The 24,826-nt window shown below is 46.8% G+C and overlaps 1 protein-coding gene across 2 annotated transcripts in view; it reads right to left on the bottom strand.

The window, feature by feature from the left end:
- Positions 1–1,600: 1,600 nt before the first annotated feature.
- RGL1 (ral guanine nucleotide dissociation stimulator like 1) overlaps positions 1,601–24,826 on the bottom strand; it is a 151,478-nt gene continuing 128,252 nt past the window's right edge. Inside the window, exons 11-18 of one of the 2 annotated variants that reach the window (XM_023754727.1) lie at positions 24,099–24,185; positions 22,788–22,820; positions 20,696–20,817; positions 18,910–18,999; positions 15,272–15,458; positions 11,286–11,540; positions 6,666–6,780; positions 1,601–4,117 (exon numbers count right to left, since the gene is read on the bottom strand). In XM_023754727.1, the coding sequence (XP_023610495.1) occupies positions 3,930–4,117; positions 6,666–6,780; positions 11,286–11,540; positions 15,272–15,458; positions 18,910–18,999; positions 20,696–20,817; positions 22,788–22,820; positions 24,099–24,185 (1,077 nt within the window). In that variant the 3' untranslated portion in view covers positions 1,601–3,929. The remainder of the gene's footprint in view (positions 4,118–6,665; positions 6,781–11,285; positions 11,541–15,271; positions 15,459–18,909; positions 19,000–20,695; positions 20,818–22,787; positions 22,821–24,098; positions 24,186–24,826) is intronic. The other variant, XM_014456805.2, reaches the window with a different exon arrangement.

Genomic DNA, 24,826 nt, shown 5'->3' with positions numbered 1-24,826 from the left:
GTCCGGGCAGCCTCCCTCTCCAGCCCTCCCTGCCTCCTCCACTTTTTTGACGACGGTGGGAACACGCACCTGCGCACCCCACTCAGAAGACAGAACTCCTCGGTGGCGGGGATGGCGATGTTCGTGGACTCTTCTCAGGGTTCTCTCTTGTTTCCTGCCATCCCTGCACTTAGACCGGCCCCAGGGACTAACCCAAGGACTGTGGGTGGAAGTGACATTGCCGCTGTGCCCTAAGGCCTGTGAGGGACAGTTCTGAGTTCTCTCTGCCAGCAGAGACCTGAGGTGGCAGAACTGCAAGGAGGACGCTGCTGGACCCTGGCCACCCTTAGAACCGCCTGGTGCATCACACCAGGGCACCATGGACAGTAACACTCGTAAATTACCGAACTGTCAGGGTTTCTCACCTCAGCCTACCTAGTGCCTCCCTTCCAGGAGTATTTCATTTAAGCGGAGATTCTAGGGAACCAGCAGTGCTAAACACGACGAAAGGAACTTCTCATAGTGGAACTGTGATGCGGATGTGACCACAGCCGTTGCAGCAGCATCTGAAGAAAAAGAGACGGCCTCCAGGAGCCTTCTGGATACCACGGAAACCCGGGCTGCAGGCTCCTAGTGCTCCTATGCTGCCTGGAGAAAGCTCCAGAAAGGGAAATTTTGAGACATTATTCTTTCATGCAAAGAGTCTCCAAGTCAAGTTTCCAGACAGAGGCAAAACAAGGGAACCTGTTTTCTAGAATGGTCTTGGAAAAGTGGTCACCTGGTACCAGAGATAGAAATCCCTTTTCCTTCCTGCCCCACCCCGTATTGTCAATTATTAAAACACCTAGTTGGCTCTCTCCCAAAATAACACAAGGGCCCAGAAAATTGGATGACTTGGAACCATTTAAGAATTCACTGGGAAATAAATCTGGGACCCGGCTGGCATGACTCGGTGGTTGAGTGTCGACCTATGAACCAGGAGGTCACAGTTCAGTTCGATTCCCGGTCAGGGCACATGCCCAGGTTGTGGGCTCGATCCCCAGTGTGGGGTGTGCAGGAGGCAGCTGGTCAATGATTCTCATCATTGATGTTTCTATCTCTCCCTCTTCCTTTCTCTCTGAAATCAATAAAAATATCTTTTTAAAAACCAGAAAATGATTCTGGGGACTTTTTGGAAATATGACGGATGACAATCATGTGCAGCTGGTGAGTGAAGCCGGCCCTGGCATGGCTGCCTTTCGGGAAGACCTCCCATGGAGCCCGTGGGTTTTGAGGATTACTCAGATGGTCGAAAGTGCGGACTAGGGATCGGCTGTCAGCAAGCAGGCCACGTACTGACTTGGAGCCTAACCTGAAGTTCCATGTTAGAAAAAGTGTCCCCCACAGCATGGCTCCCAGGAAGAACAAGCTAGCAGCAAGGCACCCCATCTGACTGCACTTTCTTGTCACTCTTGCCCCAAACCGGACGTGCCGGGTTTGGGACGTGGCCGGGGGAGAGGGTCCCTCCGGACTCTGCCGCTGCTTTTCCCTCTGCTCCCCGCACCGAGCCCGAGTGGGCATCCAGAGAGCTTACTGACACATCTGGGACCCGGACCCCGCCTCAGTGATACTCCAGATACAATCCCTCTGGGGCCAGCAGCACATGCCAACCAAGTCCCAACCAGTTTATTAGTTTAACCAAAAGGTAAACAGACAGACGATGGAGATGCAGAGAGACAAGCATGCGAGCAGCTAAAGGCATGACCCGGCTGTCCACCAGGAAACACGTTTAAGACATTTCAAGTGGCATTAAATAAATGAGGCTACGTTTTATCTACTTGGAATTTCCATGGTCTTTTAAAAAAGGAAAATATATTTGTACATTGCAGTATATAAATCTAGACTCTACATGTACAGTATAAATACACAGGTCGAGCACATGGGCACACGTGTCCCGGTAGCTGCACTCGAAGCGAGGCCGGCAGTTCTCTACTTCCTCTTTGACCTTCAGACCAAGAAATCCAGGCGGAGGCTGCGTTGACTCCAGTGTCCATGCTGTCCAGCACCCTGGCCATCTCCTCCCAGCACAGGGGCACGATGGGACAAGCCTCGCAATCAGAAGAAAGTGCTTCCGACCAGCTGGAACCCGGTCGGTCCTTGCGATGCATGGCCTGGTCTCGTAGGAAGGTCTAGAGCAGTGGTTCTCAACCTTCCTAATGCCGCGACCCTTTAATTCAGTTCCTCATGTTGTGGTGACCCCCAATTTCATTGTTATAAATTGAACATAATTAAAGTGATTAATCACAAAAACAATATGTAATTATATATGTGTTTTCTGATGGTCTTAGGCGACCCCTGTGAAAGGGTCGTTCGACCCCCAAAGGGATCGCGACCCACGGGTTGAGAACTGCTGGTCTAGAGGCACGGTGACGCCTTCCCGGCTCATTCTTTGGTTCACTGCCCCTGTCTCTACACTTTTTCTGGTGTTTCTTGCATATTTCATAGCCATTTACGTAGCATAAATCTCACATAACCTTTGGGAGCCGTCTTACAGGATTAGGAAAAAAAATGAAGCTCCGTACTACAATCTACACTTCATGTGTGGTTTCGTTCTCTTTATTTTTGGAATGAAATCTGGTATTTTGAGAAATTTTTTTTAAAAAGGACAACATTCTGAAAGTGCTTCTTACACATGTCAACATCTCAAATATGGCTTTTTAGTTCGAACCCCAGCACAGCTCAGATTTGGAAGGGAGAGGTTGATGGTGTTACTAGAGACCAAAAAAAAAGTCACTTAGCAGGAACGCTGTGATAGCAAGAGTGGGGACCTAAAAAAACAAAAAACAAAAACCTCATTGATTCCATGTGGAAGAATGTACCTCTTTAGAAATGCTTTAGGTGACACGCGAAGCCCGCTTCTCTCCCCATGAGGAGGCACTTAATGCTACAAGTTAAACGTAGAACAGGACACAGCTGCCAGCAGGGAACACCTTCCCAGGGGCTGCTAATGGCACAGTCGCTGCTTAGAAATCTTTCACAGGCTCAAAATGATCAAATGAGAGTCTAACGCAGTAGAACTTTCTACACCTGAGGAACAAATTGCACATAGTGTGGAGGTGCCGCCACCCAGATGCAAAAGGCTCCAGACACAGAGCTTTCCATGCAAAAGGCAATCGGAAAAGGCCCCCCAGTTACCAAAGAACACGGCTACTTGTGCAGTGATGACTGTGATGTGCGAGTTAGGGGGAAACAGACATCAAAACGGGCTCACGTTGATTCCAGAAGTGTCTTGACGCTGGACTAGTGGGTCGGTTGGGCCTCCCTGCCTCCCTGGGGCCGAGGAGACGGGATGAAGGCAGAGGCTGGCGGGGAAGCCACGGGCTCATCCAAACCCTTTCCCAAGCGGCCTCTCATGGAACCCGTGGCGCCGCAGCCTCTGCAGCTGTTCTCTTCCGGTGGCACTTAATCGGGAAAGCCCTCCTCTCCCTGTAAAACGGTGTGGGCTCCTCATAATACTGGCACGAGGACACTCCGCATTCCTGGGACTGGATCCACTTACTTGGCAGGCAGGAAACCAGGTTCTCAGTTCCTTCTATTTCCCTGTAAAAAGTGACCTCAACTCCCCAGGCCATTGTGCAAATTTGTTTCTCCACAGTCCAGAATATCCTCTAAGTCCCTCATGTATTCTCACATACACACATACATACCAAATATGTGTTATATGTATTTATAAACGTGGGTAATTTTGCATTTCAGTCTCAAATTGGTCAAAGAGGATCAGTGAATCGTCCATTCTTTCATTTCAGATTCATCTCCGATCTCCCCACGGCGCCTATCACACCGCAGGTACTCAATAAATAGCTGCTGGCTTCACCAATGATCCTCTAACACTGGATGGTAGCTGCACTCACCACGGCCTGTCCTTAGCCCCTCTCTGCCGTGGGCAAGCAAGGGGCCGGTGGTCCCTCCCTTCAGAGGGTGATTTTGCTGTGTCTGTTGCTCCAGCAGCCCCGTTTAGCTGTCCTGGGCAAGGTCAAGCTCGTCCGGCTCCGCAGTTTCACTGGGTCTTCCGTGGAGTTCTTTTTGCGTAAAATGAAGTCAAAGTTCACTTGGCTGTTCATGGCGTAGAAGACGTTTGCCGAGTCTGGGATCACGAGTTCTAAAACAGAGGAGCGAGAGAGGCAGTCAGCTCGCGCAGGTCAGCCCAGCACCGACAGTGGCCGGGGCAGTGTTTGCCCAGAAACAGGCTGGGACTATGGCCCTCAGTCCTGGGAATGTGAATTGAACCAGACAATGACCTCCTCCCCCCAAGAAAAGAGGTTCTCACAACTTCTTAATCCCAATTTTAAAAAACTAAGTGCAAATAGGGGCTTAGAAATTCAACCCATGAACTAAATGTTCAAGTGCAGAATGTTTTAACTGGAGGAAGGTTCTACAGGAGACAGAGCCCAGATGGAGTTAAACGACATTCCCAAGATCACAACTCAGTAAACATGAGAACTGGGACCAGAACCCAGGCCTCCCTCCTCCTGTATTACTACTCCAATATGCAGCTTTTCTTGAGACTGAGAGGATCTAATGACATGGGGTAGGGGAGAGGGAGGAAGTATAAACTCTACAGCAGGGGTCCTCAAACTTTTTAAACAGGGGGCCAGTTCACTGTCCCTCAGACCGTTGGAGGACCGGACTATAGTTTAAAAAAAAAAACTAGTCGGCTGCTAAACAACAGGCAGCGGCGGCAAAAACACCCGGCGTTTCTTGAGACTGAGAGGATCTAATGACATGGGGTAGGGGAGAGGGAGGAAGTATAAACTCTACAGTGTTTTCCACAACTCTTTTTTGTTGGACTATCAAAACATTTTTTGAAGCAATCCCTAATCCAACCAGTATTTTATTCCTTGTGAGGTCCTGCTTCATCAAGAGCTTGCATTTTAATATTAAACAGCATCATACAGGACAGTGTATATCTGGTAACATGTAAGCTATTGTCTATTTCAATGATTCCCAACTACACAGCTGCAATTTCTGAACAAGGATTATTCCAAGTGTGATATGAAATTATCCAGCAAAGTTATTTTAATTGCTTTTTCTTTTTAAAAGAAGGTATATACTATTTAGCACTCAGAGGTAATGGGTGTCTAACAAAACCAAACAGGAATACAAAAGGTAAACTGTGCAAGTGTAGCTTCGTGGCAGTGGACGGGGAGGCATCTGATTGTGGGTCTGGGCTAAGTCAACCTGTGTGAACTTCAAACACGGAGACTCTACAGCAAGACTGACACAATCAGGTTCTAGGCGACTCGGGTGCATGTTGCACAAATGTTTCATGAAGAAAAACCCCTTAAAGTGTTTCCAATCTCCTGCCCACATATTCCCAAGGACCAAGGCCTCAGGAGATCAAGTAGCCGGACCAAGACCGCGCAGCGGTGAACGAAGCTGGGCCCAGCCTGCACGCTGGGATTCCTGGATCTTCAGACCCACTGGCCTCACCTTAGTGTTGTTCTGTTGGTAACATGGTAGAACTCAAGAGACCACTGTTGAGGCTTAGAATTTTAACTGAAAGTACATTAAACCGTATCTTACAGCTGAATGAGTGAGAACATTTCTAAGAGGTAGCTGAGAAAGAATTTTCCACGAGCTTTAGTCTTTCATCTCTAAGAATAGGTACTACTAACTTGGGCCATTCTCCTCTGGGTCCAAGGTACAGCCCGGGTGACTGGTTGGTCAAATGGAGTATGACCAGCTGCTCCCTTCCCACACCCCAGCCTGTAGAATTCTCCTTTGCCCTCCAGGGGCTGGTCGAAGACACTCGCACTGGTCAGCGTGGGGTCTGTCAGCCGTATCTGCTGCTCCTCTGGACTTACAACCCCAATTCAAATGAGCGAACAGACACATTCAGGGTGATTGTTTGCTCAGAGTTTTCATAAAAGGAATTTTTTAAAATAATGGGTTCTAGGCATATTGAAGTATGTCATAGTTCACCAATTTTTTGTTTCAAGAAATGTGAGCGAAAGACCCTTAGATGCGGGTGTTAGAAGCTTTTGCTACTTGAAGGTCAAACATGAATAAAGATAATGGCTCAGTTGGGAGTCGTCCCATGCGCCAAAGGGTTGCCAGTTCAATTCCTGTTCAGGTTACATGCCCTGGTTGTAGGCTTGATCCCTGGTGAGGGGCGTGCGGGAGGCAGCCGATCAATATTTCACTCTCACATCGATGTTTCTCTCTCTCTCTCTCTCTCTCTCTCTCTCTAAAAATCAATAAAAAATATTTTCTTAAAGGTAAACTGAAAGACAAACTTATAAGCTTCTCATAAATGATTAACTGAAACAATGATAAATGATTACAGAAACTGCTACATTTCAGGTTCACACACAACTTAGACACACATTATTGGGTAAAGGAGATGTGTGGCCATCTGCACAGACCCAACAGAACCCCCAACTATCCCCACCTCCTGACAGAAGATGAGAAGTTTACAAAGAATGGGTAGTAAGAATGCTCAGCAAATAACAGGGTTGGGGAGGGGGTGGGTAGCCTGAGACACTTAATTCTACAAGAGAGGTGATGGCAAGGTTCCCCACGCAACTCCACCTTTGCACAATTAAAAACCCCACTGATCCAATTTTTTAAAGACACGGTACCCATTTTCTGTCTTCTAAAACTGGGGCAACCTGCGTGAGGATGCGGGAGAAGGAGCTTGCGCCCACCTTTGTCCTCCGAGATGACCTGCACCAGCTCGTACTCCTCAGCCGGGTCCGCGTCCAGGTTGTGCTTCAGCATCGCCCTCTGGATCACGGCGGGAGTCTTATCCTGGCTCGTCAGCTGAAAGACAACGAAGTGGTGTGCAGAGTACTTAGCATCCTGTCTCCCGAAAGAGTTCTCCGGCCCCCTTATTCTTGCTGTCTTGTCCTTTCCAGGAGAAATGGCCCAGGGGAGTGAGAACAGGACCAAGAGCCAGAACTCCTGGGCTCTCGTCCTGGCTCCAGCCTTAGTAGACAAGGGATGATGGGCCTCTACTCTCAGTCACCTACTCCCTGAGTCACAGGGTCCCCCCTATTAACAAAGAGAACGCATGCCTTGCTTATCTCCCTCGCACTGGTTGAGGTTCCACCAAAATGATCCTTATCTGCTGAGCTGCTGCTATGGCACCGGTTACAACCTGGGGTCAGAAATGGCCTGTTCTGCACACTGACCATTTCAAAAAGCACAGTGGCCCTATGACCCAGCAGTCCTACTCCCAGGTATCACCAAGAGAAATGAAAACATATGTCCACAGGAGGACATGTACACAAACGTTCATAGCAGATTTACTCGTAATAGCTAAAAACTGGAATCAACCTGAATCTCCTTCAACAGGACTTTAGGGAATGGATAAAGAAATGATCATATGTTCCCAATAGAACACTAAGGCAACACGGGGGATGAATCTCTACATCACGTTGAGCCAAAGTAACCAGACACAGCAGATTACATGCTGCAGGAGTCAACTAGCCTGTGGTGTTAGAAAACTAACTTCAATTAACCTTAACTTTAACCAGGTTAAGAGGGGATTGACAGGAAAGGGCACAAAGGAATTTTTGAAAGGATGAAAAAAGATTCAAAAAAGATTCTTTATCTAGACTTGGGGTGGTGGTCACATACATAGTCATAGACATGGACATAGACACAGACACAGACAGAAATAGAGAACAGAATAGAGAGTTCTCACAATTCAAAGAACTGAACACAAGATCTGTGATTATAATTGTTTGTAAATCATATTCCAATAAAAGTCAGTTTCTAAATGTTTAAAAAGAATAAATCTAGCATTAAGTGTAAGTAAAGTTTCCCCTCACCACCAATTCTGACTTTGTCCCCTTTATCTCTGCCCATCAGCCGCCCGTTTGCAGGGTGCTCAGAAATGGCCAGTCTGCACACCGAGGGCTGACTCATGTACCATCCCTTGAGTGATTTCTTTAAATATGACAGAAAGCAAATGGAAACACAAATTATTCTTACTTAAAAATAAAAGCTGTTCTCACCAGGAGGTAAAAGGAGAGACAACCACAAAGACAAAACAAACAACGACGTCTAAAGTCCTCCAGAAAACTGTGTCATTGTGAGCCCAAGGACGGCAGGGCCCAGATGTCTCCCTCTAGTCAGGGCAGCAGCTGGTATCTGCGACTCAATAAACAACATGCCCTACAACGGGGTCCTTGTAGGTGACAGAGACCTTGCACATTTGTCCGTTACCAAAACATCTGGCATCTCCATTTCCAAGAGGAGTAAGTGTACACAAAAGCTTACAGGAGGAAAATATGCTGTTGGATGGTCTGAAGGAAATGCTCCCACAGCTAAGTCCCAGTGGAGGAGGAGCATGAAGCCCAAGGAGAGAGGACACCACATGAGGATGGCATGTTGGACAAAGACGGTTGTCAACTTGAACCTACAGCCAGGCTACCCTTATCTTCTTTACCTTAATCTTCCCCAGGTGAGTCCGAAAGAAGATGGGATAGGCAAGGGCTTTCCTTGGGTGATTAATACTTTGTACCATAAAAACTACGGAGGGAAACTGAGGATCACAATTAGTATTAACAGCTCAGTCACGCAGCCGAGTGCCGATGTACTGAACCGGCACCATCCAGTAGTTATACATAATGAGCCACATTTGTAATTTTAAATATCTAGTAGCCCCATTAAAAAAAGTGGCTTAAAGAACTGAACACAAGATCTGTGATTGTAATTGTTTGTAAATCATATTCCAATAAAAGTCAGTTTCTAAATGTTTAAAAATAATAAATCTAGCACTTGTTTAAGTGCAAGTAAAGTGTAAGAAAAGTTCATTTAAATAGTATATTATTTAATCCAATACACTCAAAGTATTATTTCAGCATATAATCAATATAAAAATTGTTAATGAGATAGTTTGCATTCTGTTTTTGTACTAAGTCTTCAAAATCTGGTGTCTAGCCTGACCAGTGTGGCTTAGCGGTTGAGCATTGACCTATGAACCAGGAGGTCACGGTTCATTTCCTGGTGAGGGCACATACCCAGGTTGCAGGCTCGATTCCCAGTAGGGGGCATGCAGGAGGCATCTGGTCAATGATTCTCTCTCATCATTGATGTTTCTATCTCTCTCTCTCTCTCACTCCCTTCCTCTCTAAAATCAATAATATATATGTACATAAATATATATGTATATTTTTAAATCTAGTGTCCATTTTATACTATTCCCATTTCAAATGTTTAATTTCTACCCATAGCTAGTGGCTACTCCACTGAATGAAGCCATGTGCAATGATGCTTGGGTGTCACCTCCATGCACCTGAAAAAGGGACTTAAACAATTCCCTGTGCCTCTTCCCTGAGGTTAGTTTTCTAACACCACAGGTTGTGTAGCCTGTTTGTGAAAGAACAGACTCCTAGAGGATGTATCTGTGTCTGTTTCTTTGGCTCAAAATGATGTTTTAGAGATTCATTCACAGTGTTGTATGTATCACTTCTTAGTTCTTTTTAGTTCAGAGATACCCTAAATTTGCTGAGGGGAAACTTACTTCTCTGGTAGGCATGTGAATAAGCTGCTGAAAACACAATAACATGATGACCGGGGCTTCCTGGCAGTCCTCCTACCTTCCCAACGAGGCTCCTGGACCAGCCCCTCCCTTACTACTGAGAGTTCTGTCTCAGGCTACACTCACTCTCCCATGACATATCCACCCAGCAGGGCTGCATGGCTCCCAGTATTCGACTCCAGTACCAACCCGTATCTCTGACCAACTACTAGACAGTGCCATCTGGATAGCCTACCAGTACCTCCCATTTCAATGCTCCCAAACCTCCTCCTCCTCCAGGAGTTCATTCCTCACTTGACAGGACCACCAGTCACCAAGCTGCCTGGAGAGCCCGAGTCCTCCCTCTTCCCCATTCCCACAACAGTAACCAAAAGCTGAGATATGAATGAATGGATTCTACAACTCAACCTCATAAAAATATTTTTAAAATTCAAATCATCTCCAATCACATGACCACCATCGAAGCCCTCATTGTCTCCCACATGGAATATAATGGCAGCTTCCAAACTTGCTTCCCCACCTCGGTCCCGCCCCTGCACCCCAGCATCAAGACTCCACAATCCCAGTTACTTTTTTAATGAATAAATCTGATTGTGACTTAAAGCCTTCAATAAGACCCTATTGCCTATGGGACTATCACAAACTACTTCATGTGGGCTTGGGGCCTTTTATGATCTAATCTCATCTCTCTTAGAGTGGTTAAAACATTTTTGAATAATGTTTTACTATCTCCCATTTGATTGTAAGTTCCTCAAAGACAAAAATGTCTCATTCATCTCCATATCCTCAAATCTTTGTCCAACGACTGGTACACAACCAAGTTCAATAAATACTGTTGATTCAATGAATGCCTTAGTAAAGCTTTTCTTTAGAATGTTAGAAGATAGTTGGCTCCGTATCCCTTGTTATATTCAGAGCTGAGCTTGTGAGCACTCAAAATGCCCTCAGAGAAGACAAGTGATGAAGCTGAGATATAGGATGTATTGAGGGATTTCAGAGCAAAGGAGACCTGCTTTTCCATCTACGATATTTCCTATAAACTAGAGTCTATTGTTGTGATAAACACACCAGACCTGACACACATACACACCAGAGAGGCTCTGTGTTCCAAAAAGACTGCCATCATTCAAAGTGCTTTTGGGACTGTGCTCAAAAATACACAGTCTGTATGAGAGCCTCAAGAAGGTCAGTCTCATTTATCGTAAACAGTTCCTCCTGGACTCACACTGTGTTTCCAGCTTGATCATCCACTTTACTAAGTTTAATTCCAAATAACTAAAAGAAAAATTCACCGCCATGGAGGACATTGCTAAGACTGCATGGCCACTCAATTAGCACCCAGACATGGAGCCCCCAGGAAGACTCCCAAGAAGGCGTGCAGCAGCGGTCTCCCTGGCATCCAAGTAGACATTTCTGGAAAGGATGGCACTGACCCGGGGAATAAACCTTAGCAGAGGCCTGATCCACAAAAGCCGTGCGAGAGTAGGCCTTCCCTCCCCCGGCTGCCGGCACCAGCTTCCCTCTGGCACCTGGGACCCGGGCTTCCCTCCAGCCGCTGGCAGACACCGGGGACCCGGGCTTCCCTCGTAGCCCTAGCTTCATCTGGAAGGATGTCTGGTCTAATTAGCATATTACCCTTTTATTATTATAGATATGCATCATTGGTGTATGCCCAGGGAGGTCTAGGAACTGATCCTTTGGCACATACTCATTTTCTGTGAACGTGTATGTATATGCTACTGGCACATATTTTGGGGTGTGGGCCTGGGCGCCTCACCATGATGCTCTTGTACATGTTGCCGTTGTTGTCCTCTACGCTGATGCGGATTATGCAGGTGTCTTCGTTCTGCTGGTTGTAAACGGGAGGCAGCACAGTCGAGGTAATGGAGGTCACGGAGACGGAGCGCTTGTGGATCTTGGGGTTGTTGTTGCAGGTCGGAGGGGAGGAGAGGGGGTTGATTAAGGACGACATCCCTGAGGAATTTGTGTCCATGGAATGGATGGAGGAGCACGACGAGGACGACTCGGAGAGCTGGAAGAGTAAACACACCCAAAGTAAATGGAGCGTTAGAGTCTTGGCCGACAGTGCGCTTCACAATCCTCAGAGCCCAGTTGTTGAGACTAGTACATTTCCGCTCTTTCCTCCACACAGCCCACAGCACACGTGTGTCTTGTCTCTGCTGTGAGCACCTCCTGGGCAGATGCCTGTCAGTGACTCAGTACTTGACCTGACTCAGTACTTGACCTGCATCTGTGTGAGGCAAGGGGGCGCTCTCATTCTCCCTTAGCAGCTGCTCTTAAGGATGTTAACCAGCAGGTGGCAGCAGATACCAGAAGCTGGAGGCAATAGGGGCTCCCGCAGGAAGTTGGAAAACCTGACAGGGCAGAGGAAAGGGTTTCCTGTGTTTTTTCCAGCCCCACTTGCCCTGAGCAGGAATGATGCCCGACATGCATTTCCATCCTGACTCCATTTTGCCATCAGATTGCGTAGCAGGAGAGAAATGTTCATATTTTTAGAAGATTCTAAGAGGAGGAGTACATTTTACTGCCCTACATGTACTATTAGTCCTAAAAAGGCCTTTGGAGGTCACCCGGCCCATTCCCTTTCTACTGCTGAGGAGCCTGAGGCCAGAGAGAAAACTGGCGACAGTACCACCTGGACATGCTCCCAAGTTCCCTGGTGCCCGTGGTCAGGTTAGGTTCACTGAGCCACGGCGTAGCCATCGCATAGCCAGGGCCCAGTCTGCAGCTGGTGATGGCGCAGTGACTGAACATAGTACCCATCACCTCGGTGGCAGTTATCATGTGAGGCTGGGATGAGCTTGCACATGTCTTGTGAACAAAACGCACTGTAGTGATGAGTCAGAGCACATGTGACTTACCCGAGGGCACACAGCCCGTGAGCGGCTCACCACTTTCCACATTTGCTTCTAGAACCAACTGTACACATTTCCATGTTGCATATCAAGAATAATTAAGGAGTGAGGTGCTATGTTCATGAGCTTTTCTGATTAATGACACCATTTTCCTGTGTGCAATACCAATTACCAAAAAAATAGGATGCCCCAAATTCACAAGGTGGTGTTCCAAAAAGTCATTACACTGAATCATTTTAAATATCAACTTGTATTGTACAAAATTACAAGTAATCTCTCAGAATGAGTTAAGCCAATCAATCCTATCAAATAACCTGGAAGTCCTTTAAAAAATAAGTGACATTAATTTATTTCATACCAGTCTACCTTTCCATGGAAACAGAGCTCCAGGAACTTAGTTTTCTGATTACCTGGTTTCCAAGTAAAATGGAGTCTACTCCATTGTATTTCCCATGGACTTCCTCCTATGGCATAAACATACGTTAAATTCTGCATGGTCAGTTTAATTAGAGCCCAGCAAGCTGATGTTTCAGCTCTGAAATGCCGGTGTCTAACTGTGGCTCCATCATAATATGGTTTAGTTACATTTTTTCCTTATGCTCCCCAGTGAATGAACCAGGGGCTCGGTGTGAGGCTGGCGGATGGTGGGTAGTCAATAGGCTCACTCTGCCTGCAGGTGTACCTCACTGGAGCCGAGAGAGCCCATTTTCCAGTTACTGGTTCAGTCTCATCACCTTCTTTTTCCTTCATATAAATCTACTGTCCTTTGTTCGATTTTCCATGATCTCAATGACATTTACAATTCAGGTAAAGCCTGGGAGGTAAAGCTGGGTTACAGCAGCTATAAACAGACCTCCCGAGGAGCCCCACCTTCTTACTGAGGATTTACTCTGAGGGGCAAGTGTGAGAATAAATGTTTGGAAATTGTGATCAAGAAAGTGAAGACGGGAGGGGATTACACTTCACTACAAAGCCAGTGGGGAAGGCAGAGTGCCAGCTTGGAGGCTGCAGCATCGCGGAGCAGGAGGGGCGGTGGAGGTCACCGGGGCAGCTCTGAATTGAGCAGGACAACCGAGGCCTTTCCATTAGCTTCCAGGGATGCTGAAGCCTAGCAACTACTTGCATCCAATTCAATGACTCATTTTTAAACCTACAGAAATTCATGACTCGGAGCCAGGTTCATCCAAAGAATAAAAATGTCTGACTCATGCAAGAAATTGAAGCACTGGGGTGATCAGGGAGACAAAAAGGAATGAAGCAAGGGGCGAGCAAAGGACACACAGGGCTTTGGTGGCGTTCGAGAAGGGATGACCTGGACCTACGCGCATGCCCATTGCAGCAACAGATGCAAATGAGATTCTGTCTCCCTCCTGACCGGGCAGAAATCCCACAAAGAAGTGGGCGATACCTCAGTTGTCACTTCTGCACAATGTCCATCATCTGAAAAGGGGCCTAAAACCATAAAGGCCTGTCCGAAGGTGAACGAGACTTCACTCCAGACGGACAGACACAATGCTGCAGGTCAGGGTCATGGAGATGGATCACGCCCCTGGCTTAGGAAAAGTGCCCGAGAGATAGCTGCAGGTGTTTCAGAGACTTTCCTCACAATTTGGACAATGTTCTCTGGATTCTGAAACACAGAGGTGAGAAACCCAGCTGGGGCAGCACCGGAGTCATCTCGGCGACGGGCCCAGAGCATGGTGTCCCCCTGCACTGGCCACTTTGTGACAAGGGCACCTGAGGGTCCCGGGTCGCTGCTGCTGCTTGGAACACGATGTGAAAGAGCACACAGACCCCCTTGCACAATGGGTGTAACAAAATGAAGGACTATGAGTGACCCCCCACCTCGCTGGCCTCAGCATAACCCAAGGGCCAGAAGTCACTTACATAGCAAGAGTGTCTGGCCCTAAACCTACCAAAATGGTGCAAATTCTAGTCACATCAAAGTGGATGCCTTTCTTTCTAGCTCAATGACCAACAACTGAAGCAGATCTGTGTAAGATTAAGATGGATCGTTGGTTTTCATTTATTTATGCAACATGGAAATGGAAATCCTCTCTGGGAATTTTTTATCACCTCTCATCACTTTCCTTTTGTGGGGAGCATGGTAGACGGTATCATTGTTACCAATTCCTTACCCTCCTCTGCATCCATGCCCTTTGCTCTGTGACTCCTCAGTTCCTCCCACTAGAAGTGGAATATAGTTCCCTGCCTCGTTTACTTATGTGGGATTTGGCCACATGATTTGCTTTGGCCAATAAAAAGGTAGATATGATCCAGGTGAAGGCTTACTGTGTACTTACGGGGTTGGGATTGCCCGCTTATCCATCTGTCTTAAGCCATTACTCCAAAAAGAATAGAAGGCGGACGGAGCAGACCTGGACCAAACCCATGGCCTAGGGCCAAGCCCAACCCCAAGCAGCCAGCCTGCTGTGCATGACAGAGAATAAATGGCTGTTGTTTTAAGCACCGGGTTTTGAAGTGCTTTGCTATTTGACATTATTGTGGTAACAGGTTGGCTGAGACCAGGTATGACATCAAGAAGCTGACAGATCTCTGTCTCCGGACTTTTTGCTCCTTCTAGAAAATCCTACATCTCCTCAATAAAGTGTAGCCCGGGTTACAGGCTACAATCCTTCGGCTGCCTCTGGGTGTGGGTACGGGACAATATTTCAAAAGCTGGAGACATACACCAACCAGCTCCTTGCTTTTGGACCTGTGTCTGTAAGGAACGAGTCCCCAGCTAGAACTCCACTTTTGACACCTATTAAAAACATGACTTTCCAAATACTGTGGAGAGATAAACCTGAAAACAGACATTCCTCATGTGGCAAACACTAGGGCGGGTGCCGGAATTAGGAATTAGGGGGCGGGATTAAGGCTGTACCTTTTTTTGAGGCTCATCGGGTGTGTCCAAGGGAGTGATGGAGCCCTCCTCGGCCTCGGAGTGGTTGGACTCGCAGGAGGACACACTCACGGAGTCCATGCTTTCGCCAGAGCTCCCGCTGGCCGTGGACTTGGGCTGCTCTTTGCTGGGAGTGCTACTGGTGATAATGTCCGACCCCAGGAACAGTCTGCAGAAAACACAATGCCAGGCGTTTGGCTCTTACAAAGCTGGAATCCGTGATCGAGCAAATATTTTTGTGTTAAATCCTTGCTGTTTTCTCCATCTTTTGTGCTCTATCCTTATTATTTTAGGAAAACATTTGCTACAAGGTTTCTAACAGATCATAGCAAATATCTTGTTCCAGTAGATTATTTCCAACCTCAAAGGACACACAGATTGCTTAGCTGGACCTAGGGCCATGTTAATCTGAGGTCTTTCTAGGTCAAGGGTTCTTCATTTTCTTTAACAGAATCAAAATCCCATCATCAGACGAACTCCGTGTGGGTGAAGAAGACTGGCCCTGGAGATCTAGCTGGGAACTCATAGACAAAAAACCAAGGAGGCAGATTCTGTTTCCTACAAGTTGATGAACTGTAATATCTAAATCCCTTCACTATAAAACAACTCGATAAGAAACATTAAAAACCCTTTTTAAAGTTAGGCATGCGAGATAGTAGGGAAAAATCCCTCAAGGCCAGAGAGGAAGGGAATTGAAGCCAGAGCAGGTGAGCTGGTCTTGCGGCTGCTCTGGGTGGGGAGTGGGAGGCGCCAGCCTTGGCAAACGAGGGGCACGGGTTTGGCACATACATAGCCCCAGAGGTGAGGCAGGGAGTGGGAACTGAGACCCCTTCCACACAGACAGGACCCTCAAAGGGCTGCATCCTTAGGAAAAGATGGGCTAGAACAACATCTTCCTGTTGGCGCAGGAAGACAGCGGGGCAGCTTCTGTCTCTGCCTGAGCTTGGGTGAAAGAAAAGTGTCTGGAGCCCGGCCAGCGTGGCTCCGTGGTGGAGCATCGACCTATGAACCAGGAGGTCACGGTTTGATTCCTAGTCAGGGCACATGCCCAGGTTGCAGGCTCGATCCCCAGTGTGGGGCGTGCAGGAGGCAGCCAATCAATGATTCTCTCTCATCATTGATGTTTCTATCTCCCTCTCTCTCCCTCTCCCTTCCTCTCTGAAATCAAGAAAAAGAAAAAGAAAAGAAAAACGTCTCTCCAGAAATCAGATGTGATCTTAGAGTTGCTACCTAAGCACTCTAGGAACTCTCAGGACAGTTACTCCTGAAGAAACTAGAATTTTAAATATATACATACATGTACATATTTCTGGAGAAATATACCTTCAACCCAGGCTGCAGAGAATTCTCTGATAAAAATGAGCTCACAACACAAAATTATAAAATAGATACAAGAAAGCATCCTACCAAAGGTTCTTCCAGCTGTGCAACTTGATGAGGCCATTCTATTTGTAAAGGTTCATTCTACCTCAATACCTGGCATCTCCGGCCTTCAAACAAGGCACCCCTCCCCCTAACGCTCCAAAAGACTCTCCAACCTCTTTGAATGAGTGAACCACTGACTGTAGGGAGAGCAAAAAAGGACATTTTCCACCTTTGTATAAGTGCTAAGGTCATAAAATCTTTTGAAAACGCATGCAAACACCCTAATATGTACAAGAAATAAGTTGGGGGCATGTGACCTCTTTTATTCATAATAAACGTGCAAAGTCAACGACGATTACCAAGGATTACACCCGAACATCTCAGCAAGATCCCACCAGTGAAAGGGCTGTAGAGAGCGCCCACCACAGGGCTCTGGCCTGACAGTCCTGCCTCCCCTGGACTTCACACGGATCCTCACAGAGATTCTTGCCAGTGTTTTGCAGAGATAGGACCTGGGGACGCTAGCGCACCCGGCACAGTAAGAACGCACACTTGGGCTGGAAGGAATGTGAGAGAAGCAGGTATAGAAAGTGAGTGTGCAGTGGCAGCTACCAAGGACAGGGAAGAACAGCAAGTGGGCAAAGGATGCAGCGCTTAGGATGATCTACCTGTGCTGAAAGCCCCAATTCCTTGTGCAGCAGAGGGGACCAAGAGGCCCTGCATTCCTCACCTCACCTATCAAGGAGCCTGATTCCTTGTGCAGGTGTCCATCTTACCAGCTGACAAGGCTTGGTCAGGCCTTTGCGTCATCTCAGAAGAGAACTCATTCTCCCCCATGACTGCAGCAATGAAAACATAGCGAGAGACTGTGGGAAATTCCAAGAGGTGAATCTAAAAGCTCAAAAATCTAGCGTTTAGGAGGGCCAGGGTAGACATCCCGACAAGGAGAGAGGTTTGGCAAGACAACGGGATTACCTTAAAAATGCTTTCTATAAAATCACATGTTCCACCCTAATCCTCAAAAGCCTCTTATCACCTGGTATCAGGTAGAAAGAAGCCTGGGCAGCTTCTGATAGCGGGAGATCACGCCATCCACGCCCAATAGGGGCTGCATATGTCACACTGGGAAAAAGACAATAACAAGTCCATGCGCCGTCCCTACCATGTGACTCACTGAGGCCGGTGGAGAGACTGCCAGGAAGTACCAAACACTCACGAACAGAAATTTACACGATTAAGTCACTGGGAGAGTTGGGATGTGTCAGGTCACTCTGCCAAGAAAACACTGTCCAATGTTACCAATGCTGTTCTGGCTTGGCCCTGGCCAAAGCAGATGTGTCACTCAAAAGATCAGACACAGGTACGTCTTCAAAAGAGAGGGAGGTCTGGGTGTCTGGCGCAGAGGAGTAGAGTGAGCGGGAAAGATGAGGACAGAGGTGTGAGACAGCTGGGCGGGGCTGGGGAGATGCTGCAGACCCTCAAGAGTCCTGAGGGCCATGTCAGACTCCGGATTTTACTGAAAAGGAGACGGGTAGGAAGTGAGCCACGGAGGGCCTCTCCCGTGCCTGGCTCTGAGCTGAGCATGCAGCCCTGAGTATGATGGACAGGCTCCTGCTTCCGGTGGCTTACATCCCCCTGGAAGGAACATCCAGTGCAACAGGCAGGGATGGGGTAGACAGCAATGTTAGAGAGGGTGCTCTCACAGGCGGTAACACTTTTGCCAATATTAACACAGAGAAAGAGCACGCCAGGCCAAAGGAACAGCTACTGCCAAGCCCGGTGAGGCTGGAGGAGCCTGGAAGACGGTGAACTACGTGGAGCGTCGGATGAGAGGAAGGTGGTCAAGAAGGTTGGGGGAAGATCGTGCAGGGCCTAGTGAGCTAGGATAAGGAGTTCGGGTGCTACCTTAAAAGAAAACCCTGGAGGTTTTAAGCAAGGAAATGATAGAACCTGGTGTACACTTTAAGGGACTCCAGACTATGTGGATTGCTGGGGCCAGGGTGGGGCAGAAGCTGGGAAAGGTGTTGCTGGTGCTCCCGGTAAGAGATGAGGGTGGTTCGTACCAGGCAGAACAGAGAAGAACGAATGGATTTAGAAAATATACACCGTGAGTTCATGACAGAAGTCAGCTATTTAACAAGTCAGTGAACGGTCCTTCACTGTTGCCCTGGCTCAGGGCGTCTGTGTTGAATACCCTTCCTCTCCCCTATTCTCATGGGGCCCCTTGAGGCCCCCGGACCCTGCGTGACACTCACAGGCTGAGCCTCTTCACCATGCTCTTCCGAGGCTTGGGCGAGGTGGCGCTGGCATCCGGAGCTGCTTCCACCTCACAGGACAGGGCGTAGCTGGGGAACAGAAGGGAGCGCGAGGTCAGGGCTTAGCCATTAAAGAGGTTGAAATTCACGTGATTTGCTGGTTTTATTTTAGAGGAAGGTTCTGATTGCTCAACATAAAGATATGTACCATGTTGTTCTATCACACGTGTCAGAGGGCACTGACTCAATGACCAGATCTTACAAATTTACACATGTGCCTCCTCCCGACATCCCCCACTGGCATATAGACTGAGGCCGGTTAGTTCCACGTGCCTCAAATACGTGGATGTGTGCTTTGTACCAGCATCAAAGGCTGACTCCATTCTGTTTCCTGATCATTCTCCTCCCACTGCTAAGCCTGGGGAAGAAGCATCTCCTCTCTCTGTCTCCCTCCTATTACTGTGTGTGTGTGTGTGTGTGTGTGTGTGTGCGCGCGCGCGCACGAGCGCATGTACTTTCTGTAAAGGACCAGGCTTTGCAGGCTGCATGGTCTCTCTGGCAACTACTCAACTCTGCCTTTAAAGCATGAAAGCAATCATAAATACGATGTGAATGATTGGGCTGTGTTCCAACGAAACTATATTTATGGATAAAATCTGAATTTCAAATAACTGCCCATGTCACATCCTTTGTCTCTCCTCCTCCCCCCACCCCAACCATTTAAAAACGTAAAAGCATGCAGTGGCCGATGTGGACTGCAGACTCTAATCCTCTGGGCTACACGGTAAAGACGACTCCACTGAAGGGCCAACATTCAAGACGCTGGAGTTAACGTACCTTTCCATGCTCCCCAACCACTGCTCCGAAACCTGCCCCTTGTGTCCCAGCCACACCAGAATTCTCACTGTCCCTCCAAACACCAAGCATGGCAGGCCACCGAGCCTTCACTCATATTCTTCTCTGTCTGGAATGTTCTTCTCCAGATCTCCGGGTGCAACCCGCTCTCCTTCCCAGACCCGCACACATGGTAACACTTCATGGCCATCTTCCCTGTTTCCCCCCATCCCTGGCCAAATGAACTGTTCCTGCCTGGAGATCCTGCAGCATTTTATTTCAATTCTTCATGGGCCGCCTCCCCTCCCTGACTGAAAGCTGGTACCAATTAACAACAGTGACACACATGGTGATGATCGGTGGTGGTGGTGGTGGTGGTGATGTAAGCACTTTAGCAATGTTTTCCCCAAATATGATTTCATTTAATCTTCACAAACAAACATCTTATAGAAGAGCATCCTGATGATCAGGAAGAATGAGTGACTTGTTCAAGGTTACAGAGATAATCAATGGTAGAGCAAGAATCTGAAAGCACATCTTCCGATGTCATTAATCCAGCTTTTCCTGCTACATCAGTATCCTTTGAAAGCCAAGCGTCTTAGAGTCTAGTAGCTGCTCACTAAACAGCTGTTGAATAAATAGCCACGTGAGGCCCTAACCGGTTTGGCTCAGTGGATAGAGCATCGGCCTGCGGACTCAAGGGTCCCAGGTTTGATTCCGGTCAAGGGCATGTACCTTGGTTGTGGGCACATCCCCAGTGGGGAGTGTGCTGGAGGCAGCTGATCGATGTTTCTCTCTCATCGATGTTTCTAACTCTCTATCCCTCTCCTTTCCTCTTTGTAAAAAATCAATACATATATTTTTTTTAAAAAATAGCCATGTGAGGAACTGGGTGTGGTATTCCCCTCGCCAGCACCACAGCTCCACCTTGGTGGGCAGTAGGTCCACTTACCTCTCCTCCTCTGTCAGGAGCCGCTGCCTCTGGAACCACTGGATGAACTTCTGGTCTGGGGTCATGCAGTAGCTGTTGCAGGCAGACTGTAAGAGCTTTATTTGGGCAATCACTTCAAATTCCTAAAGCAGACAAAACACCAAAAAGAAAGAGAGGAATAAGGCCAACCAAATACACATCTTTTCAACGTGAAAAAGAAAAAAATGCCGCATTCAGATAAATTATGGAGAAAATCATCTAGGCACTGCCTTCCTTAGAAGTAAAATAGCTGAACAGAAATTCTAACTTAGGATCTCTGAAGGTCTTGTCTGCTGTAATTGTCAATCCTCTGTTCCCCTTAACAAAGCAATTTGTGTGAATAAAACACGCTATCAAAATAACCCAAACTAGTTACTACCTAAAGTCATAGTGACTTCCTTTTGTTCTTTTCTATTTTAATTATAAGGATAAAAAAGTTATTTTTAAGTCGAATACTTCTAAAAGATAAACAAAAACATTTGGAAGCTCCCAAGTTCCCCACCCCCGTCTTCTTCAACTCTTACCCCTCAACAAATAAGTTGTGGTATGTTCGAATATCTAAACAGTTCGGTGCCTCCAAACTAGAATGTTTAGATTTCCCCAATCCTTGGGTTTTTACTACTCCAGTAAATCATTTAACCAAGTCTTTTAAAGCTCACAAGAGAAGCAAGTATATAATTATGTCCAAAATTATTTATACTTCCTTAGATGCATCAATAAGGATTTTTATTTTTAAGTCAGCAATGAGTATAAGCTTTAGCCTTGGGTTTTATACTCAAACTTTCCAAGAGTTCCACATGCTAGTCTTAAAGAGAAAGAGATTACCATCTTTGGTTATTCTGAATTAAAGGACAAAGATGGGTAACGAGGTAACAATGTGTTCTGTCCTTACAGGACATGACAGAGGTAACCAACAGCTGGCGGTCTATGGTGTCAGTTTCCCATCCAATGACCTCCGCCCTTGGTCTCAGTACCCTCAGGCAACATTCATCGTTGGCTACAGAAGAAAGCACACTCTACCAAGGACAGAAGTCTTACATCTGTCTAGGTTAGTGTATCTTGTTACCAGTGAACTCAGCTTGCTTAGCTCCTGAAGTTCTGGTTTTAACTTCAAGGTCATTTGCTTCTGAAAATTTCTCTGACCCCACAAGTTGGGGGATAGATGCCCCTCCTTCTGCTCACAAGCCCTTCAGCAGGTCGCCTTATAATTGTCTCCTTATGTGTTCACCTTCCTCCTGGATTGCGGGCTTTCCGAGGCTAGTGAGCTCTGTGTTTTGTATGTGTTTTCTGCTGCAATACCCACACCTATCACAGCGTCTGACCCATGGGAGGTATGCAATCAATATTCGTGGAATCAAAGAGGAATGAATGACTAAAGAACAGTAAGAGTCCGCTGGGGTGAAGTTATTCTTTTTCCCACTTGTTTTCCTTTGAATCTTTTAAATACCTATTTAACTACAGCATGTCAACACCAAAGCCACACCAAATTTTCAAAGCTCTGTTTTATCTTTTTTTTTTTTTAGTGCCATACCGAATTATTCTACTGTCCACACAAAAAATTAAAATTTATGTTGAACACCCTTTCCTCTGCTGACAGGAAAGAAAAAGAATAATTCTTTAAATAACAGTGAGACCCTTTCCTTTCCTCTCTCAAATAGACCCATAAGAGTTAACCATCTTTATTAATTCTTCTATGTCATTTACTCTTAGGAAACCCATAAGAAGAGGAACCCGTTATTACTGAAGCCGATTGTGAAGAAGGGGGAGGAGGTGTAAGGAAAGGGCGGGCGGGCTCAGCAGTGGCTGGGCAGGATGTGAGCTCTGGTTGGCTCTGGCCACGCGACTCCATCTCGCTCAGTCCTGGTTTCCTCACCTTTGAATTGAGGATGAGAAATCTACCTCGCGGGGCTCTTGGGGGATAATGTATGGGCGCATGCTGAGCGCAGTGGTATATGACAAATGATCAATAAATGCTAATTCATTTTTTTCTGCCTCTACCAAAAAATGTAAGTCCCCACTGCTTTCATTTTGTCATCCCAGATAAGTCACATGGAAAATCAAGATCTCTACTTACCCGTCTCCTTTTCTCAAAGTTGATCAGCCCACCCTGAAAGGAATTAAGAGAGAGAGAGAGTGACAAACCAAACTTTGAAACACAGCCAAGCCCTGTGTTGTTCTAGGCCTTACTAAAACCAATTGAAGGTTTTAATTAAGATTAAAATAAAGTCATAAATATTAATATCACTGTAATTATGGCTACTATGGAGGAAAGAAAGCATTGTTTGCTTCAACATTCTTTTAATTATAATAGGACAGGATAGGCAAATAGCCTTCTCTTAAACAACTAAAACAGTAATATTGAGGAATTACAATTCAGAATCCAAATACATTTGCAGAACCAGGAAGGCAAGAGCTTGAGTAAATGTTCCATTACACTTTTTTTAACCAAAAGTAACAAAAACAGATGGTCCTTGACTCATACTAGGAACCAAATTGTCAATGGTTTATCAAAAGGGAAGTCTCTTCTACGAAGCATCATGAAAAGTTAAGTTTCAGTTCTTCACCCCCAGCTCCTATTCTCAGGAGGCTGAACTTAACTCTAAATCATTATCACTCCCCCATTCCCCAACACTGGTGAGTGTTTCCTGAGATAAGCTGAGGCAGAGGATGTAAGGAGACATAGGCAAGGCAGCAGGAACGAGCATGTCCACAACATTCACGTGAACTTGGAGGCAGGTGCGTGCAAACTTACTGCCACTCCTTCTAATAAAGGCTGATTACATGTGGTAACCACGGGCGAGAGATGGACGCAAACATATTCTTCACTTTCATTTCAATATCAAACTTATTCTCCACTTAATATTTTAATAGTTATAAAAAGTAGATTATTTGACTGGGTCCAGCTCTTTTCCCATCGAAAGAGAGAGAGCACGTGTGCCCAAGTGTGGCTGCCTCAGAGCAGACAATAGGAAAAAATGGAATACTGAAAAATCCACAAACTTGACTCCCTACCCCACCAGATAGGATGGAATGTTAGGGCATATTACCCCCTCCCAAAACCCAACTCAACATTAAGTTCTTGCTCAAACCCGTCCTTCATAAGGTCTTGCCATCTCTCTCCTCACATGGAGCTAATCATGACCTCCCCTCTTACCAAACCGCATCTGTTTAAATTCTTAATTTTCTATCAACCCTGCCAGCTTTGACGTCTACCTTCCATGGGATTGTGAGCCACTTCTGGTTACTCACCTTTGTATTCTTCATAGCATCTAGCACAGTGCCATGGACACAATGGCCCTCAATAGACACTAACAAAGGTGAATTTCTCTCTTGGGTACCAAGGAGAAGGCTGCAGGTGCCACGATGCCACCTGCACAGAACTCACCTCGATGTAGTCCTGGAGTGCGGTGTCGAGCATGGTCAGGTCAGTCAGGAAGGTGCCCAGGTAGGGCACAGTGCCCTGCATCAGCCCCTGAGGAGGAAGCACAACAAAACTGTCTTGGCTGTTACTGACAAGCCTACGGGTTTCAATAACCTCCACGCTGGGGCAAATGGACCTGCTGTGGGCTACGTTTAGCAACGTGCCCATTCGCAGAAGGAAGCAGCAATCTTTGAATGGCCAGGTAAGCCTTGACAAGTTTAATTCAGAACCATTCAGGGCCTAATTTGGGGGCATTGGTACTAATTCCATGAATGAACTGTTGAAAATTCCTACACAAGAAGTCCATCATCTGATATCTGACTTTCAAAGTTTTGAAAACTGAGCCTCAAAGCCAGGAGACCAGATAAGAGTGCCCACAGGGGGCTTATATGTTGCTCAGGCTCAGGCCAGAGATGTCTCTTCTCTTTTGGAGGAGTGGACACTCGAGTGGTTTGGAATGGCCTGGAGAGGGATGGCCTCGCCATCGGTGAGGGGGCGGCCGCTGCTCACAGGAGAAGAGTGTGCACCACAAGGGGGTGAGATGCCACTGCTACAACGGCCCCTTGGTCTAGACTTCATGACTCACTTCCAAAGCATAGGAGGGAGAGGGAGAAGGAGTAACTTTAAAGGGGAACACCTGGCAAACTCGACATGAATCAAGGCTTGAAGGGTAATATCACGAGTGACACCAG

The sequence above is a fragment of the Myotis lucifugus genome, unplaced genomic scaffold (genome assembly GCF_000147115.1).
Source record: "Myotis lucifugus unplaced genomic scaffold, Myoluc2.0 scaffold_65, whole genome shotgun sequence".
In the NCBI taxonomy this organism is placed as follows: domain Eukaryota; kingdom Metazoa; phylum Chordata; class Mammalia; order Chiroptera; family Vespertilionidae; genus Myotis; species Myotis lucifugus.
Note: the sequence above shows the minus strand (reverse complement) of the source record. Positions and strands in the feature narration are given on the sequence as shown.